At 40.8% G+C, this 17732-nt stretch overlaps 1 protein-coding gene across 1 annotated transcript in view; it reads left to right on the top strand.

The window, feature by feature from the left end:
* ZNF217 (zinc finger protein 217) overlaps positions 1 to 17045 on the top strand; it is a 35227-nt gene extending 18182 nt beyond the window's left edge. Inside the window, exons 2-6 of the mRNA XM_014066621.2 lie at positions 692 to 2457; positions 6323 to 6448; positions 7859 to 9343; positions 9771 to 9897; positions 13728 to 17045. Coding sequence (XP_013922096.2) covers positions 1023 to 2457; positions 6323 to 6448; positions 7859 to 9343; positions 9771 to 9880 — 3156 coding nt within the window. The 5' untranslated portion in view covers positions 692 to 1022 and the 3' untranslated portion in view covers positions 9881 to 9897; positions 13728 to 17045. The remainder of the gene's footprint in view (positions 1 to 691; positions 2458 to 6322; positions 6449 to 7858; positions 9344 to 9770; positions 9898 to 13727) is intronic.
* Positions 17046 to 17732: the final 687 nt, after the last annotated feature.

The raw sequence follows: 17732 nt of genomic DNA, 5'->3' as shown, positions 1-17732 counted from the left end.
ATGAGGAAATACTTTTTTCTTTTCTTTTTAAGATAGATTTCTTTTAAACTTGTTAAAAACTAACACATTTTATTTTATAAAGAAACATTTAAGCCCTTACAAATGGTTCAGTGTGCTCTGGGACAGAAAGGCTCGCATAAAATAACTTCTTAAATGGTTTTGTAATAAGAGAATATTATTCCAAAAAAAAATGGGATTTCCTACATTTTTTTTGTAGGATAATAATGTGGACTTCTAGGATTCTGCAAATGTAATGGCTGAATAATTGTCCTGTTTTTTTTCACTGAGGCAGTTTCTTCTTTATGACTGAGTGCTGGAGATAATGTTCTACAGTAACTCCCTAAGGCAGTTTCCTTGCAGAGATTAGTAACTTCCTTTGATAATTGCATCATTTTAAAGATAAATATTTAGTAAAATCTGAATGTGTAGCTGGATTGCACATCTTTAAACTTAGATTACATTGGAGCGCTTGTTAAAAGTGTGTTGGGAAACTGTTAATCATACATTGTATATTACTGTCAAAAGAACACAGGAATTGCCTTCTGACTAAATTGCACTGTATAAAAGCATTGTGGAAGAAAGAATACTTTGTATCATAAAAATATATTAGTCCTTTTGTTTCAAATGATTTTATTGATTCTTTTCTATTCCTAAGCTAACATCAATTTGTTTTCAAATTCTCTTCACATAGATGGTGACATTTTTGGTGATTCTGAACTACAGCAATTTTCTTCAAGCTTAAAAAGCTCTTAAGTATTAAACTCGGAGATGTGAACAGACCGGTTTTGCTGAAAGCAAGTTACATAAACTGCAGAACAACATAAGCAATTCCACCTCTTTCATACAGGAGCTAGCAACAATTTTTATGAAATTATTTATTCCTGGCAGAGGTTAGCTACTTCTACTGATGAGCAGAATACCCAACAACCCTCTCGTGAAGGAGTCCTCAAGACTCAAACATCTGCCATCAAACAACTGGGAAGTTTCCGAAGTGGCTCTATTTCTTGCATGAAAACAACTTGATGCTTCTTCTTGAAACTGCCAAAGGAAACATGCCAACTCAGCCTCTTTTGGTGTACATGGATGGCCCAGAAAGTATAGCCAGTACTGTTGGTTCACGAATGGACAATAATGATGCCACCATGCCAGTGAAAGGAGCCAACACAATCTCCTATAAGAACTTGCAAGATAAGTTCTTGATGCAAGGCGAAGGATGTGTGTCTTTAGACTGCATGTTTTGTGAGCAGACTTTCAAGCATCCAGAAGATCTCGGTAAGCATGTATTGACCCAGCATAGGCCCACACTCTGTGAACCGGCGGTTTTGTGCGTGGAAGCGGAGTATGTTAGCCATCTTGATAAAGGACAAGGGAGAATTGATTTGCCATCCCTGGAGGTAAATGAAAAGGATAGCCAAGACTTCAGCTGTGTGGTTTGCGGGCAAACATTTGATGAGGCTTTTGATGTTGAGGCCCACATGAGGAAGCACAAGGATTCTTTCACTTACTGGTGCAGTGTGTGTGGAAGGAGATTTAAGGAGCCCTGGTTCCTGAAAAATCACATGAGGACTCACAACAGCAAACCTGGGTCTCGCAGCAAGGCGCTGCAAGGATCCGAGAGCCCCATAACGATAAATGAGGTCGTTCAGGACCAAGTGGCAGAAAGCATAACATCCCCTTATAAAATCTGCATGGTGTGTGGCTTTCTATTTCAGAATAAGGAAAGTTTAATCGAGCACAGCAAAGTACATACCAAAGATTCTCTAGCCAACGGCAATGGCTCTCCTTCGGAAGGGGACGGTGAAGAAAGGACGACACCCAGAGACGAATTTCTGCAGTTTTTAAACCTAAAGCCACTTTCAACTTCTAATAACAGCAAACAGAAAAAGCCCGTGAAATGGATTGCCGAGTTGGATCCGTTCAGTACCTATCAGGCATGGCAGCTGGCTACTAAAGGTAAAGTGGCTATTGGCCACGGGCAAACAAAAGAGGCAGGTCAAGAGGGAAGCACGGACAACGATGACTCGTCTTCGGACAAAGAAGAACTTGGGGAGATTTGGAACGGGAGCAAAGCAAACCAGACTGAAAGCACCGGAAAGACCAAGGGAAGCAGAGGTGGAAGTTACGCAGGGATTGGAAACATGCCACAGGACAAATTTAATAAATATCGTTGCCGCGAAGTGCCTTCATTGCATATGGATTCTAAACTGTCCCAGAACAAAGACAAGCCTACCCATTGTTCAGACTGTGGCAAAGCCTTTCGGACGTACCACCAGCTTGTCCTTCACTCGCGAGTCCATAATAAGAAAGAGCGGAAGAATGATCTAGAAAGCGGTTGTGGGGAAGGGAAGCAGCCGAGAACCTGCCTTTCCGACCCTGGGACCCTGGATGAGAACGGAGCTGAACGACTGGAGGGAGGGTCTGAAGACGGCTCCGAGGATGGGATAATAGAGACTCCAGGTAAGACAATTTAAGAACTGTTCACAATAAAAATGTATTTTTTTCATTTAGCGCAGTGGTGAAATGCTACCGATTCGGACTGGTTCGCCCGAACCGATAGTAAAAGAAGCTACCGGTTCGTCCGAACCAGTAGTAAAAAAATGCTTCGCCGATCAGCTGTGGTGTGCAATTTATATTAGCTAGAAAGCAAGCTTTCCTGCTTTCTAGCTAATCTAAATCGTGTGGCACAGCGCAAATCCTCCCCCCCCCCCCAGCTATTCTACTTAGCTTCCCAGGGGCACTCAGTAGCAGGCTCCACCCACCTGCCCGGATGTCATCGTGTCCATTTTTTTATGCTCTGCGCATGCACAGAAGTTCCTGTGCATGCGTGGAGGTGGTGCGTGCAACTAGAGTGAGAGAGAGCGCTCACATTTGCGAACCTGTAGTGAAGGTAAGTGGATTTCACCCCAGCATAAGAGAGTATCTGTGTCAAAGATAATCTGGAGGGAGGCATGTTTTGTTAACTGCTTTCCAAGGAATATTATCACACCATCATCTTACGCTAGTTTTAAGTCATGGCATAATTTGCATCTACACCAAATGGAAAGATGCTTGCCTAATCTTGAAACGCATAGCACATTTCATATAGGTATGACACTGGTGTGTAGAATTGTATAAAAATATAGTGTAATGGAGGATTAGACAGGTGGATATTTTCATTCCTTTAATGCTAGACCTTTTAGGGTTATTTTCCCCATCACAGGTGAGACTACTCACCTAAAGATACCAATAAATCCCGTTGTTAAGCAATACAGGTAATCCTCAATTTATAACCACAATTGAGCCAGAATTTTCTGTTGCTAATTGAGACATTTTTAAAGTAAATTTTTGCTCAGTTTTATGACCTTTCTTGCCACATTTATTAAGTTGGTAACACAGTTGTTAAGTGAATCTGGCTTCCCCATTGACTTTGCTTGTCAGAAGGTTGCAAAAACATGACTCCAGGACTCTGCAACCGTTTTAAATCCATGCCAGTTATCCAAATTCTGATCAAATGACTATGGAATGCCGCAGTGTGGTTATAAGTGCAAAATGGTCATACGTTACTTTTTTGAGTGCCATTTTAATTTCAAATGGTCACTAAATGAATGTAAGTCGAAAACTATGTATATCCTGCTTTGTACTTTGGACAGATTGGCAGAAATTTTGAGATAGCCACATAGGTCCTTTTTTATAAAACAACCATTATTTTTCTTGCCTCACCTCTATAATCACTTCTGTTAATCAAACCTTCAATGCAGTTACAGCTTGAAACAAGTTCAAATGAGCATAATACGGTGCCTGCTGCCCTCTAGTGATAAACCTTGAGCAATGCATGCTAATTAATTCGTCAATATTTGATGATTTGGTGATTCTATATTGAGATTCGGGCAGCTCACAGAGTAGAGAACAAAGCACAAATACTATAAGATAAATAAAAATGTGGTAAGGGTAATTGAAGAAACAAATACTTGTCTCCAGTGTTCAGCTTGGGAAATCATTCTAGTTTAGAAGGATTCTTCCCTAAAATTAAGTAGAATTAATTCTCTTTTAAATAATGCAGGATTTACATAAGGCAGCGAGATGTGAGGTTGCCAGTTATAAAAATTAAACAAGATGTTTTGCCATGATGTTTTGTAACGGCTGCGGAATGGTTTTAAAAATGACTTTATCATTGTGCTTGCTTCATCTTGAACAATGGCTCTTCAAAACTTCATTTTCCCACTTGTAATTAAAACAGCTATCCATCTATCCCATCCTGCTTAGAATTCTTCCTAGTACATATGTTATCTGTTGTTATCCTGATATCTGCATTTCAGATTAAATCCTGCAGAGTGTAAACTCACAAATTGTGTTCTCTGGACGGGCGGCTATGCAACCTGAAAAAGTAATCCAATCACTACTTAACAGTTGCGTTGAAGGGCTGTACTTCCCTGAGTTGTTTCTGAAGTCTGCCTGCCAAATGCCACTGCATATTTTTTAAGGTGTTGCGTACCTGTGCGTCCATGTGAGAAAAAGAATTTGCAAAAAAAAATATATCTGTCTCTTGTGCCCAGATGTCAATTGTTTTTATGCCCCAACTGTTTTAAATGCAATGGTTCTGTGTAGGAGTGAAAATCTCTCAGCCCACCAATGTCTTTTTTGCTTCCTAGAGGGCATTTATAATATAAAATGCTAGTTGTACTATCTGGATATCCGGGTCTTTAAAAATATTTCAGATGGAAAGAAATTTTTTAAAACGAAAAAATATCATTCCATAGTAAAATTAAAATTTGCTTTGCAATCTTAGCTTTCTAGTTTTAAAAGCAATTGATGTATTGGGGGAAATTAATAAATCTTTAATAAGTATCAAAGAAAAAGAACTAATTGAAGGCATGGGAATAGTTTTTTTGCTTGCTGTTGCAGTCTTTAAACTCAAAACTACTTCACAAGACCCAGAGTTGGATGTAATAGTCCTCGATTTACGACTGCAAATGAGCCCAAAATTTCTGTTGCTAAGCGAAACATTTCTTAAGTGAATTTTGACTCATTTTACAACCTTTCTTGCCACATTTGTTAAGTGAATCAATTCAGTTATTAAATTAGTGACATGGTTGTTAAGTGAATGTGTCTCCTCCATTGACTTGGCTTCTCAGAAGATCACAAAAGGGATCACATGACCTTAGGACACTGCAACCGTCATAAATATGAGTCAATAGCCAAGCATCTGAATTTTGATCCCATGACCATGGGGATGCAGCAATGGTCATAAATGTGAAAAATGGTCATAAGTCACTTTTCAGTGCCATTCTAACTTTGAACAGTCACTAAATGAATTGTTGTAAGTTGAGGATTACTTGCACTGTGGACTTTTGTATGATGAAGAGACCTGCAAAAGAGACCTAAGAATATTTTTGAACCTTGCAAGGAAAACCGGGGAAAACATCCAAAAAGTGGGATAGAAAGATTCTTAGTTAGCCAGAGAAAAGATTTGGAAGCTGCTCTTTCTAGCAAGAGATTGTTGGAACTGACTGGGAGTCTCCAAACTTTTGAACTTGGCGTATTCATAATTCTTAAAAAAAAAAAATGTAAACAACTGTGTATAATTGGCATATGTGTTTCAACAAAGACCTTTAATAATGTGCCTTGTAGAAGCTGTGCATCTTACGGTCTTTCTGCAATCCTTTGAAACAGTTTGACCATAGATGACTAAACTTTTGCACACCTTTGTATCCCACTGTCATGGTTAAAATCTGTTCCATGGTGGAATCTTTTTGTGTGATAGCATTGAATTGAGACGTTCTAAAGGGTTGGAGGAAGATGGTGGATTAGATATACAAGATATACTGTGAGTGATGTGAATAAAATACTGACACTGTGTTGAGAGAGAGAAAAACTCTTCCTTCCTCCCTCCCTCCCTTCCTCTGTTCCTTCCTTCCTTCTTTCCTCCCTTCTTCTTTCCCTCCCTCCCAGAAATATCAATTCAGTAGGCCTCAATTAGAGTAAAATTTAATTTTACTCCAGAGGGTCAGGAGCACTGTATTCTTGGGAGATATCGTTGCAAAACAAACCAAATCCTGTTATCATGTCTTATTTTTCCTATTCAATTTTTTTATTTAACAATTTTGCGGCATAAGGATATACAGATATAAATAGAGATACATGTTCATTTTCCCCTTTTACGAAGTACATTAACAGTAACCTGTTCACTTACTTTTGTTTAAAACAAAAGAATATTTTCAAAAAAGATAACTACGAATGAACAAATAATTACAGAGGTTGCCCAATTATTGCACAATATGTCTTTTTTGTAACAATGTACAGAAATGTGTTGCTTACTTTTCTTTATTTTTTTCCCCATCTAAAGATAAAAATGAAGACGGGTTGGAAAGATCAAAAGTAAAAAATCTTGGAGCTACTAGAGAATGCAGCTACTGTGGAAAGTTTTTTCGTTCAAACTATTACCTCAATATTCATCTCAGAACTCATACAGGTAAAGGAAACTTGGATTACGCCTTTGGTGAAGAATCAAAAGGGGAACATTTTAAATAAGTAAAAAACAAATGTGATTCAAATTTGACACTCATTGGAAAAATAGTTTGCTGCATGCTGAGAAAATAGGGTAAGTTTCCCTTGACAGTAGAGACCACCAAATCTAAGGAGACGGTAAAAAAGCTAAACTTTGCTAGAGTTATTGAGGAGATCAGACAACTGTTCGTGTAGATTTCTGGATAATGTGACAAAAATGGCTAGCCGTTGTTGGCTGTTAGAATCCCTAGTGCCGCGTAATGGAGTGAGCTCTCATTACTTGTTCCAGCTTTTGCCAACCTAGCATCTCGAAAGCATGTAAAAATGCAAGTAGAAAAATAGGAACCACCTTTTGGTGGGAACGTAATGGCGCTCCATGCACCTTCGGCGTTTAGTCATGCCGGCCACATGACCACGGAGACGTCTTCGCACAGCCCTGGTTCTTCGGCTTTGAAAAGGAGATGAGCACTGCCCCTTAGAGTCATGAATGACTAGCATGCATGTGCAAGGGAAACCTTTACCATATACATACATACATACATACATACATACATACATACATACATACAAACAAACAAACAAACAAACAAACAAACAAATAAGAGAGTTTGCTTTCTAAGAGAGATTTTAAAACAGCAATATTAAGGTTCCTGCTATTTGCTAAACTCACTTTATAGCCCACAGTTGATCTGCAGTTGTTAGGATTTTAATCTGGTGTTGGGAGGAAAGACTTCCATTACTTCTGATACCAAGAATGTTGGCATATTTCTCAACCCCCCCACACACACACCAGTCAATTTTTTTGTTTGTTTCAACCAAACCTGTCTTACTGGTTGGATGATATGGGGGAGGGTGGGAGTGGAGAAAAGAGTGAGTACTGTTCAGGCCAACTTTATCTTCTGGAGTAAAATGAGGCTATGAATTCGACAAATAAATGAATTACTTTGCAAATTGCTGTGATTAGCAGTTGGGAGGCCTAAAGGTCTTGAAACATGCCTTGTATCTCCAGGAGACTGAGCAAGGTAAATATTAAGGATTTGCAGTTCAATGTTGGAAAAAGCCTCAGGCAGGCTAACAAATGAGTCCTACATGAGCATAAAGACAGAAGAAGAATTAAAGGCTTTAGGCACCACACGCAATATTACTTTGTCCTTACCCTTTCCCTGTCTGCGCTAAGCAAACCATCCCTTTTAATTTCTAAAAATGAAATCAAAGCCAAATACCAATTAGTGCAATTAATGAAACCATTATTCTGGCAAAATATTACTTGTTCTAAGATGTTTAGTTGCAGTAAAGAAAACGGACAGAATTCATTTCTGTTTTCTGGTGAATCAAAAGAAAGGAAGCTTTCTGACTTGGCTCATTATTTTTGCAGGCGAAAAGCCATACAAATGTGAATTCTGTGAGTATGCAGCAGCACAGAAAACCTCCCTGCGCTACCATTTAGAGAGACATCACAAGGACAAACACACAGAAGCTTCAGCAGATCTGAAGAGTGACAGTAAAGGGTTATTTCCTTCCCAGGAGACGGGCTTCTTGTCAGTAAGTGCCGGTCATGCTCCAGAAACCAAAAATCTGAAAAGGCTCCTTGAAGACGCCAAAGATGCCAAAGGAGTAGTCCCACCTGTAAAACAACAGAGAGAAGAGTTTTACCCTTTTCACGGTGCGCCCAATAATCTAACTCAGGACACGAGCAAAGCCTTAGACTGTGATGGCTTGAAAGAGGGTGGCGGTGCATCTGTTTCAGGTTTTTTAAAACGTGGTGCAAAAAACACAGTGGAACATCAGGCAAACAGCCTTGTTAATAGAAGTGCAAAAAAGAACTCTGAGTTAACAAAAAATGTGTTTTATGCTGGCAGGACGAAGGCGGATTTAAGTGACATTACCGAAAACTCAAAATGCATATTAACAGTTCAAGAAAACCCCTTAAATTTATCTACCGCCTCTTCTCAGGATGCTCCAGTAATTCTTCATTCTCGGTGTTCCTTAGCAACCAGCACCTGTCCCTTTTGTACTTTCAGGACTTTGTATCCAGAAGTTCTCATCATGCACCAACGGTTGATGCATAAGTCTGCTAATAACCTCAATGCAATGACTAAAAATAGCATTAGAAACAGGGCTGCTCATAAAGCCAGGCGTACAGGCTGCCCACCTTGCCTTTTGGGCAAGGACGTGTTGCCCCTGCCTCTTAATTCCAGGAAAACCAAATCTTCCTCGCTCGCTCAGTCAAAATCTTTGCCTGTGGAGAAGGCGAGGCAGTGCCCCACCCCACAGAGCAAAGGGCCCATTCTCTCAGGACAAAACGCCAGCAGCTGGTCCCCGAGCAACTTGAAATCATGCAAACCTCAAATGATCGGCATCCCGATTAATAACTGTAGGCAGGAAATGCACCAGAGCCCTGGTTGCTCTTCAGTGCAAGATAAAGGGAAATCAAGACTTTTGGCCTCTCTGTCAGGGACGGGCAATAGCGACATCAACAGCTCTTTGGAGAACCCTTTGAACAAAGCTAGCCGAGAAGTAGAGTTTTTGAGTAACAGATCCGCCGGGAATAGATATATGGGATTTGATGGACTGCCTGCAAAAAGACTTCGGCCTAATCTCTTCGCTCTGGAACAGATGGACTCTGCTCGACATCGGACAGAGAGTGAAACTGCTAGATTATCTCTTTCAGGCAAATATTCAGGTCTGCTCCCTCACACCAAGCATGCCTCTCTCCTTTTCAAACAAGGGCTCATGAGCTCCGACAGAGACGCTGTGAATCCAATGACTGTTGTAAAACCATATGAAACATACAACCCAGGACCGTTTGCCAGTTCCTGTGGATCAAGTGCCAGCCACGTCCCCAGCTCTTCAAAAGAAGGTATGTGCTTTGTTAGCTTTTCAGCAAATGAATGATGGAGAAATTAAGACATTCTTTAAAATAAAGAGTACTTGCCAAACGGAATTGTAATCCCATGTAGCCATGGGATATAGCAGGGGTCAGCAACCCATGCAGCTCTGGAGCCGCATGTGGTCCTCTGCTGCGGCTCTGTTTCCCATCGGCTCCACAATTGATAGGCCTTTCAATTAGGACAGGTAGGGGAAAATGGATGGCATGCTAGGAGGAGATTCTGTGGTGGGGGAACTGGACTTCCGGTTCGGCTCCAGAATTGAACAGGGGAACTTCCGGTTGTGAACTTTGTGGCTCTTTGAGTGTTTAAGGTTGCTGGGATATAGGTATCTTGCACTGAATAGGTCCTGTCTTAATTTGTATTCCTTTGTTCATGTGTTGTAATGTTTCTTACTAGGAAAAAGACCGGTGTCATATCAACACCTATCTAACACCTTGCTGCAAAAGCGAAGTTATGAGTCCTTCATTGGCAATACCCACAGCCGCCTGAATGATAAGAAAACATGATTTGGCTGCAACAGATGGTAAGGCACATTTCATACACAAATGGACATATTTTACATTTTTAGTGCTATCTGAAAGACCCGTGAGCCACTATCAGGTATTCAGCTGGTTTGGACTGGTTCGCCCAAACCAGTAGTTGAAATCGCAGGTGGCCCCACCCGCGCCAGATTTATGACGGTCTTTTTAGGCATGTTTAAGCCATGCGCATGCGTGCAAGCCACACATGAGAGCAAACTGCGTGCATGGACAGCCATGCGCATGTGTCGATGGGGCATGTGCATGCGTAGCGAGCTCTCACATTTGTGAACCGGTAGGGAAAGTAAGTGAATACCACCTCTGGTCACTGTGTCTTGCTGAATTGCAGCTCCATCAGTTTCTACTATAGCTGTGCTGACTGGGTTCTCCAGGAGTTATAGGGTGTCAAACTGTTTCATTGAGGGCTGCATCAGGGTTGTGTTGGACCTGGGAAACCGGAGAGGGGGGGCGTGGCCAGCTCGACATCACTGATGTAAGGGGCACCTGTGGTGGCCTGAGTGCTTTGCCAGCAAAAACAGGCTTCCAATCTCTGTTTTTGGGCGGTACAACCTCCTGCAACCCTCTGCCAGCGAAAACTGAGCTGGTGAGGGATTAAAGGTTTAGGTAAATTGTCCATTTTAAAGTGTGTGTAATTTTGGGGAGATCATGAAGTTACCCTAGATCCCAAGTAGTATCCTAGAACTGTATTCCAAAGTACGGGCGAGCCAAAACAAAATTATATTTGACTTTACTTGAAAGTTAATGAAATAATCAATTAAATGTAGCTAATAAGATCATACATTTAACACATTTTCCTATACTGATATTTTAAAAATTAGATTTTGGCAGTAACCTTTGAAATATCCCAAATAGCCATTTTTAAGATTGGAGGACCCAATTTCTATGCCTCCAGTTTGCAAAATGTTAAGAGGAATAACTGGAATATGTGTTAAGCGGGGCTCAAATGATTAAAATAGCATTAAAATAACCTGTCCAGAAAATTATTGTGCTTTCACTTTCTGTTAGGTAAGAAAATATTGGCTGAACCAAAATTCCAAGTACACATCACTGCCCAATGCTTGCTATAGTTCCTAAGAGGCTTGTTTCTCAGTATATCTTCCTGGGAGAGAGAGACGGAATCTAAATTAGGCTTCTATTCAGATCTTTGCTTCACTTAAAGAGCAGTCTTAAGAGCATTCAACTAAAATCTTTTCTCCCACGGTTGTTGTTCTGCTGCCAAATAGCCAAAAAGGATAACAGGAGTTGCTCAAGAAGACAAAGTGTAATTCTGGGCTAATGCGATTGCTATCTTTAAGAATAAGGAAACATGTAGGAAAGAATGTCAAGGTTCCAAGTAACACCCCTCTAACGAAAGAAGACTCAGAGGCCTGAGTTTCCTCGAAGTTCCATTTTATTAGAGATGTCATATCGGCACATCTGGGAAAACCCGAATCTGAAAAGTTTCCAGGTTTCCCCCACCCAAGTGAAAGTTCAAGTCCCTACCTAGCACCCATATGTCCATCACATGATCCAATCAATGCACCATCCAAAACTGGAGATGCCTCCCAGCCACCTCATCGCAGCTGCAGGGCAAGGTGGCCTTGACTTTCTGAGAAAGAATGCTATTTTGACTATATATATATATCTATATATATATATCATCCACACTCTATATCCATGATGGCGAACCTACGGCACGCATGCCACAGGTCTCACGCGAAGGGAGCCCTCTGCGGGCACGTGAGCCGTTGCCCTAGCTCAGATCAACCGCACGGTGTGCCCCCTGCACCCCCTTTTGGTCCCAGGAGGCTGCAGGGAGTCCTGCTAGGCCCAAAATGGGGTGCGGGGTTGTGTGCATGGGGGGGGATACATGCATGTGCAGGGGGGCGGAGCGCATGGGTGCACACACATTGCATTAGGGGTGTGGGCACATAAGTACGCTTTCGGCACGCGATGACAAAAAGGTTAGCCATCACGGCTCTATATAATCCCCACCTCCCATTTTCCCACAGTAGAAAATGGCAGGTCTAAAAGGCCCAAAGGTAAAAGATGGCTACCAGGTCTGACAGAGAACAGAGTTTGACGCATAATATACTGTTCTGGACTTTAGAGAGCTGGACTCTTTTGAGACTGATTAGTTTCAGGCTGCTGGCTTAGATTTTACAGGGATGAGGCCTGTCATTTGTCCCTGCCTTTACTGGTTTGCTCCCCCCCCCCCCCAAATTAGAGGCCATACTTTGATAAATCCTGGCAAAGATTGTTTTAACGTATCAAACAGCGTTTGATTGCAGTACAATCTTCTACAGGCAAGATACAGCTATAGTAAAAGAAAGAACCACGATGCTGATTTATTTAAAACATTTATATGGCTTGCCCATCTGATATCAAACTCTTGTCAGCTCCCAACCAACAGTTGAAACCACACTAGGAATAAAACAACATCATACCTATCTATTAAAACCACAAACATCACAAGCCTGGCACCAAAGCCAAGTCCATCGTTAAATCTTTTCGTCCATCTCGCCCTATCCCAGCACTTGGAGAAAAGTGGGTTCTTATCAGCCTTGCCTGAAAGACTTTGGCAGACTTCTGTCGGACTCTTCACAGACTGGTTGTAATCATTATGGGCTGTGAATGAACATAAGTCACAGCGGTTTAAATAAAAAGAGGGGCTTTGGAACTAAGCGTAGGATTCTTTTACTGTCTCAGGAAGCCTAGGTCAGAACGCTTCCCTTTGAAATCAGGCAGACTTCTCCCTTAACACTGAAGACCCTCTTTATCTCCCCTGAAACACTGCCGGAGACCTAATTGCCAATTAGTTTTGCAAGGCCAAACAGAGCATAGAGTCAAACGGAGCTTCAGAGTTTAAACCGACCAGAACGAACAAAATTGCTACCTGCAAAGTCTCACGTCTGTTTGCTCCTCTTTTATGTCTTATGGGAGAGGCCAATCACCTCCAAGCCTTACTCCCGAATTGCCCCTATTGTCTTAATGGTTCTTGCCTTCTGGCAGTCTGCGCATGCGCGTACTGGGAACAGGCTCCCCATGTTCCTCTGCTGATGTCAGACTCCGGAGGCAGCATATACCTACCAGATGGCCCTGCCCACCCACCCACCCCCTGCCTCCGACGCAGAGTCCTCACCCGAGCCTTCCCCAAACTCCAGAACTGGCCCATGTTCCTCCCCAACCTCCTCACTGTCCAACTCTGCTGCCAGCTCCATAGGCTGCCGGCGGACTTCAACAGGAAGATCCTATTGGATGGTAGTGTTTAAGGCGGAAGTGTGCCATATTAACTGTTCTGATAGGTAAATGTTCTTAGTGGGACTTCTCTACATGTACACCCTATAGCGATGGTGATGTGATAATATGATCTGAAAATTGGAGTGGGGTTTGGTGTTTTTTGTTTTTTGTTTGCTTCCCAGAAATGTTATGTATTTAAGTTTCCAGAGTATGTATGATTTGTGTCTTTTGTTTTACCATAAAGTAATGATATTTCTTCCTAAGATGGTTTTGAGGTTAAGGTTTGTAACTAGAACTTGTTAGATTTGATTTCAGGGCCTCAGCAGGTAACTGTTGGAAAATACTGTAACTTTACAACCGACACATCATAGTTTCCACAGGCCAGTTTCCGTTGCAACCTTCAGTAACGTAAAATGAAATCCGACCCCAAAGAGTCATATTTTTACCTAAACCTCAATACCATATTTCCTGCTTTTTGTAGTAAATCTTTAGGAAGATCAATCCCTTTACAATGTCTAGAAACGATGCTAAAAAGTACTTGTTTTTGCATCTGTTGTGAGTCGTTTGAAAATATTTTTTTTTTCCTGTGTTCCAGGTATGAAGACGCAGACTTTGAATTCCCTTACAGTTCGTCTCTTGAGAATTGATAGAATGACGGAAGCTAACAAACTAAGCTGTGATTTTACTGTGCACAGAGGAAAAACACTACAGTTGTGTAATGGAAGATTTGATCCTGTTTGGATGAAGCGCAATGTAAAACGTTGTTGTCCAAGACAGTGTTGTCTAAGTGTGTGCGTGTATCTTTTCCCAATCTTGAATAATATTTTTTTTCTTAGAATTACTGTAGACCAAATATCCGACTTAAATATATATTTTGCATAAGTGAGTGCTGCTGATGTTATGTGCAGTCCTTGCATCTCAGGTAAAGCTGTACATTCTGTTTCCCTCGTTGAAATACAGAGAGGTTTTTATTTTTTTTCTCTAAATATTTTCAGGTTTTGTTTTTTTTTCTTTAAAAAGATAATTTTCAAAATGAAACTTAGGTTCATTTTAAGCACAATCATTGCCTTGTCAGATTGTATCAGGAACATTCTGCACCAAAAAAGACCATGCTGTCTTTGGAAACATGTTTTTTTTTTCCCTGAAATTGAACCTTGTTTTTATTTTTCACTTCCATAAGGGAATGGGATTAATTGATTGCACTCTTGGGCAGTGTAAGATATGGGTCTCCAACTTTGCAACTTTAAGACTTATGGACTTCAACTCCCAGAATTCTCGAGAATTGAAGTTCACAAGATTGGAGACCTCTGGTATAGGGATTAAAGTTACTCAGACCTTTGACATGAAGATAATTCCTCTCTTACAATGGACACAGAATGTTTCTAACTGTATGCCTTCAGGGTATTTCAGTTTACCCCTTTTTCTTATATTAAATGCCATTTTCACCTCTACACATGCATCATTTTGCAAAAATGTATAGATGTAAATAGCTTGTGTACATATGCCTAAGAGGGAAGGTAAGATTCCTCTCAAATACCATGTATGTATGTATGTATGTATGTATGTATGTATGTATGTATGTATATGTGTATACATACACACATACATACATACATACACTACACACATACATACACATATATATACTTGACAAACTGAAGGTTCAATCTGCCTCCCTCACATGGCTTCATAGATGAAGATTCTCACAGGTTGCTCTGCTTTTCTCCTCTCCTTGCCCCCATCTCAAAGATTGTTTGCTTTGGGTCAGGATAAAATTTTAGATACACTGTGATGCACACAGGAGTTGCCTTGAATTGGAGGCTTGTGGTTCCTTAAAGAGATTCTGCAGCCACACTTCTCCCATATACGCTACGTGTGCAATTTGGGTCTCATTTGAAAAATTTAGGCATATGCCCAGCACGGTTTGCCAAAATCAAAATTGTGTGTATAAAGGGGACTTGTGAGGTAATTTTTGTCTGTCCACACTTCGTAAGTAGTTCAGCCCAAAGTTGAGTGATAAATTTAACGGGGAAAGATGGTTTGCTATTTTTGTTTTGTTTTCAAAACCCTAGAAGGTTTTTTTTGGTTTGTTTCCAACTGCACACAACTGAAAATTGAATAGGAGAAATGATTTGCTGGCTGAAAAAAATGAATTGTACATGTTGAAGCTGGATGTTCCAAGCATTTTGTAAAAGCTTTTATAACAATAGCTTAAATGTTATTTTCTGTTTGACATACCCATGTTTCCAGAACAAAAATGGTTTCAAAAATACTTTTTTGCACTGTTGAGAATGTGTTTCCTATCAGATGTAAATATGCAAAAGCTAGGTAGACATTCTTGGAAATTTTCTTCACACCCAGCAAGCAACTTTGGAAGCGTTTTAATTTTCTGACTTTCTGTGCGTGAAAAAAAAATGCATCTCTATAAAACTGGCAATGGAATGAAGTGCTGTGTATCAGGAAATTGTACAAAATTTACCCTTTTCCTGTTCATAAGCTGAGCCATATGTACATAAAATCTAGATTTCTTTTCCTAGTTTTGCACTTTTATAGCCTATTTTTGAAGATGAATACATTTGGAAGATGGCTGATCTATTTTTGCCTGAACCTTCAATGAGTCTTGTCTCTCTTTTTTTTTTTTCTGTTTTTAAGTAATGGAGCTTAATGAAATAATAATTTAAAAAAAACAGATCAGGACTGCATTTAATTACAGGTTTTAAAAGCATATCTTTCTTTTTGTTGGTGCAGCCATTTGGAAGCTTCGGAATTGGAGATAAAATTAAGAACAGAGACCTTAGTCAGGGTTCCCAGTCCCATTTCCCTTTTAAGCACGGGAATTAGTGCAGCACAAGCTTTTTTTCCTGTCCTACTGTAAGTCTCTGTGAAAGGCCCTGGCTGACTCTTGTTCTAGTCCAGTGATGGCGAACCTTTGGCACACATGCTGGAAGTGGCACACAGAGCCATCTCTCTGGGCATGTGAACTACTGCCTATTGCTCTTCCAGGTTCCAGCATACTGACCAGCTGGTCTTCACGTGTGCGGGAGCACCGGAAACTGGAAAAGCGGCCACAGGAAGATGATGATCTGATTTCTGAAATGCACATGCGCATGAGCCAGCTGGTCTTCGCATGTGCATGCGCACCAGCAACTGGAAGACCGGGTGGCCGTTGCACATTCACGTTCCAGAAACCAGAAGATCATCTTCCCGGCACATGCATACGTTTCAAGTGGCTGCTCTTCCAGTTTCCGGCACCGGCCAGCTGCTCTTTGTGCACATATGTGGGCCAGAAATCGGAAGACCAAATGGACGGTCCGCCGGAAATCGGAAGATCATCTTCCCAGCATGCACATGCGCACCGGGTTGCTGATCTGGTTTGTGGCGTATGCGCTTGTTTGCTCGTTTTGGCTCTGGGTGCCGAAAAGTTTCGCCAACACTGTTCTAGTCTATATCAGAGTTAGATCGGGTTGCAGGAGGGAGTAATAGTCCTTTCCTTCACACTTCTGATGTTATATTTGCAGCAACTTCTTCAGGGTCTCACAATGGTCTGGTTCTTCTTTGAGCTGATCTATACATCTGGAGGATGTCCAGATAGAGGAAAGCTGTTGATGGGATATTGCAAAAGAGTCCTTAATCATAGTCCACTAAACCTTTCTGGACAAAGATGTACCAACCAGGTCAAAAGGAAAAGATGCTGCTTATTTGTAGTTATTTGTAAATTACAACATTGGTCTCCAAAATAGGTTTGCCCATCAGTATTAACTATGGGATACTACTATGTGTTTCTTTTCTTCTTTTTGGTAATAGTGATGAGAATGCTGGTACAATTGTTATATTTATTTCTTTCTACCATGATTTATAATTGTTAAATTCTTACATTATTGAACTGTAGACACCATAAAAATCATTTAATTTATGCTGTGTTTTCAATTTAGTGCAATTTGTTTCATAAATACAAATGTGAAGGGTTGGGTTTTTGTTTTGAAAATACTTTTGTGGTCCTTTATTGTTTTGGTCTTCGGAATATATTTGAAAAGCACCATATAGGGAGAATGTTGATTCATAGTTACGAGTTGAGAGAGATGGTTTCCTGTTATATTTTTTGGAGTATAAGACGCACCGGAGTATAAGACACACCAAGATTTTGAAGAGGCAAATTTTTAAAAAAAGGTTTTGCACTCTGCAGACCTCCCCAAAATGGCCTGTTTTTCACAAAAACAGGCCCATTTTTTGTCAAAAAAATAGGGCATGCATAGCCTTTTGGAGGCTTATAGAGAGCTCCTGGGAGCTGGGAGGGGGACAAAAACAAGCAAAAAACCCAGCCCATTTTTCACTCATTTTTCCCCTCCCCAGCCCCCAGGAGCATTCTGAAAGCCGCCTAAAGGCTATGCACGGCCATTTTGGTGACGGGGCAGGGTATTGGGAGGCCAAAAATGCTGTATTCAGTGTATAAGACGCACCTAGATTTTCACACTTTTTGAGGGAAAAAGGTATGTCTTATACTCCAAAAGATACGGTATTTCACATGGTTACAAAGAATATTTACTTTGTGGTTGTGTGTATGTATTGGGAGTGGAAAAAAAATCAACAGTGGCTCGTGGTG

The sequence above is a fragment of the Thamnophis sirtalis genome, unplaced genomic scaffold, assembly GCF_051295495.1.
Source record: "Thamnophis sirtalis isolate CommonGarterSnake01/CBP01778 unplaced genomic scaffold, rThaSir2_p1.2 scaffold_7, whole genome shotgun sequence".
Taxonomy (NCBI): domain Eukaryota; kingdom Metazoa; phylum Chordata; class Lepidosauria; order Squamata; family Natricidae; genus Thamnophis; species Thamnophis sirtalis.
This window is presented reverse-complemented; position numbering and strand designations above follow the sequence as displayed.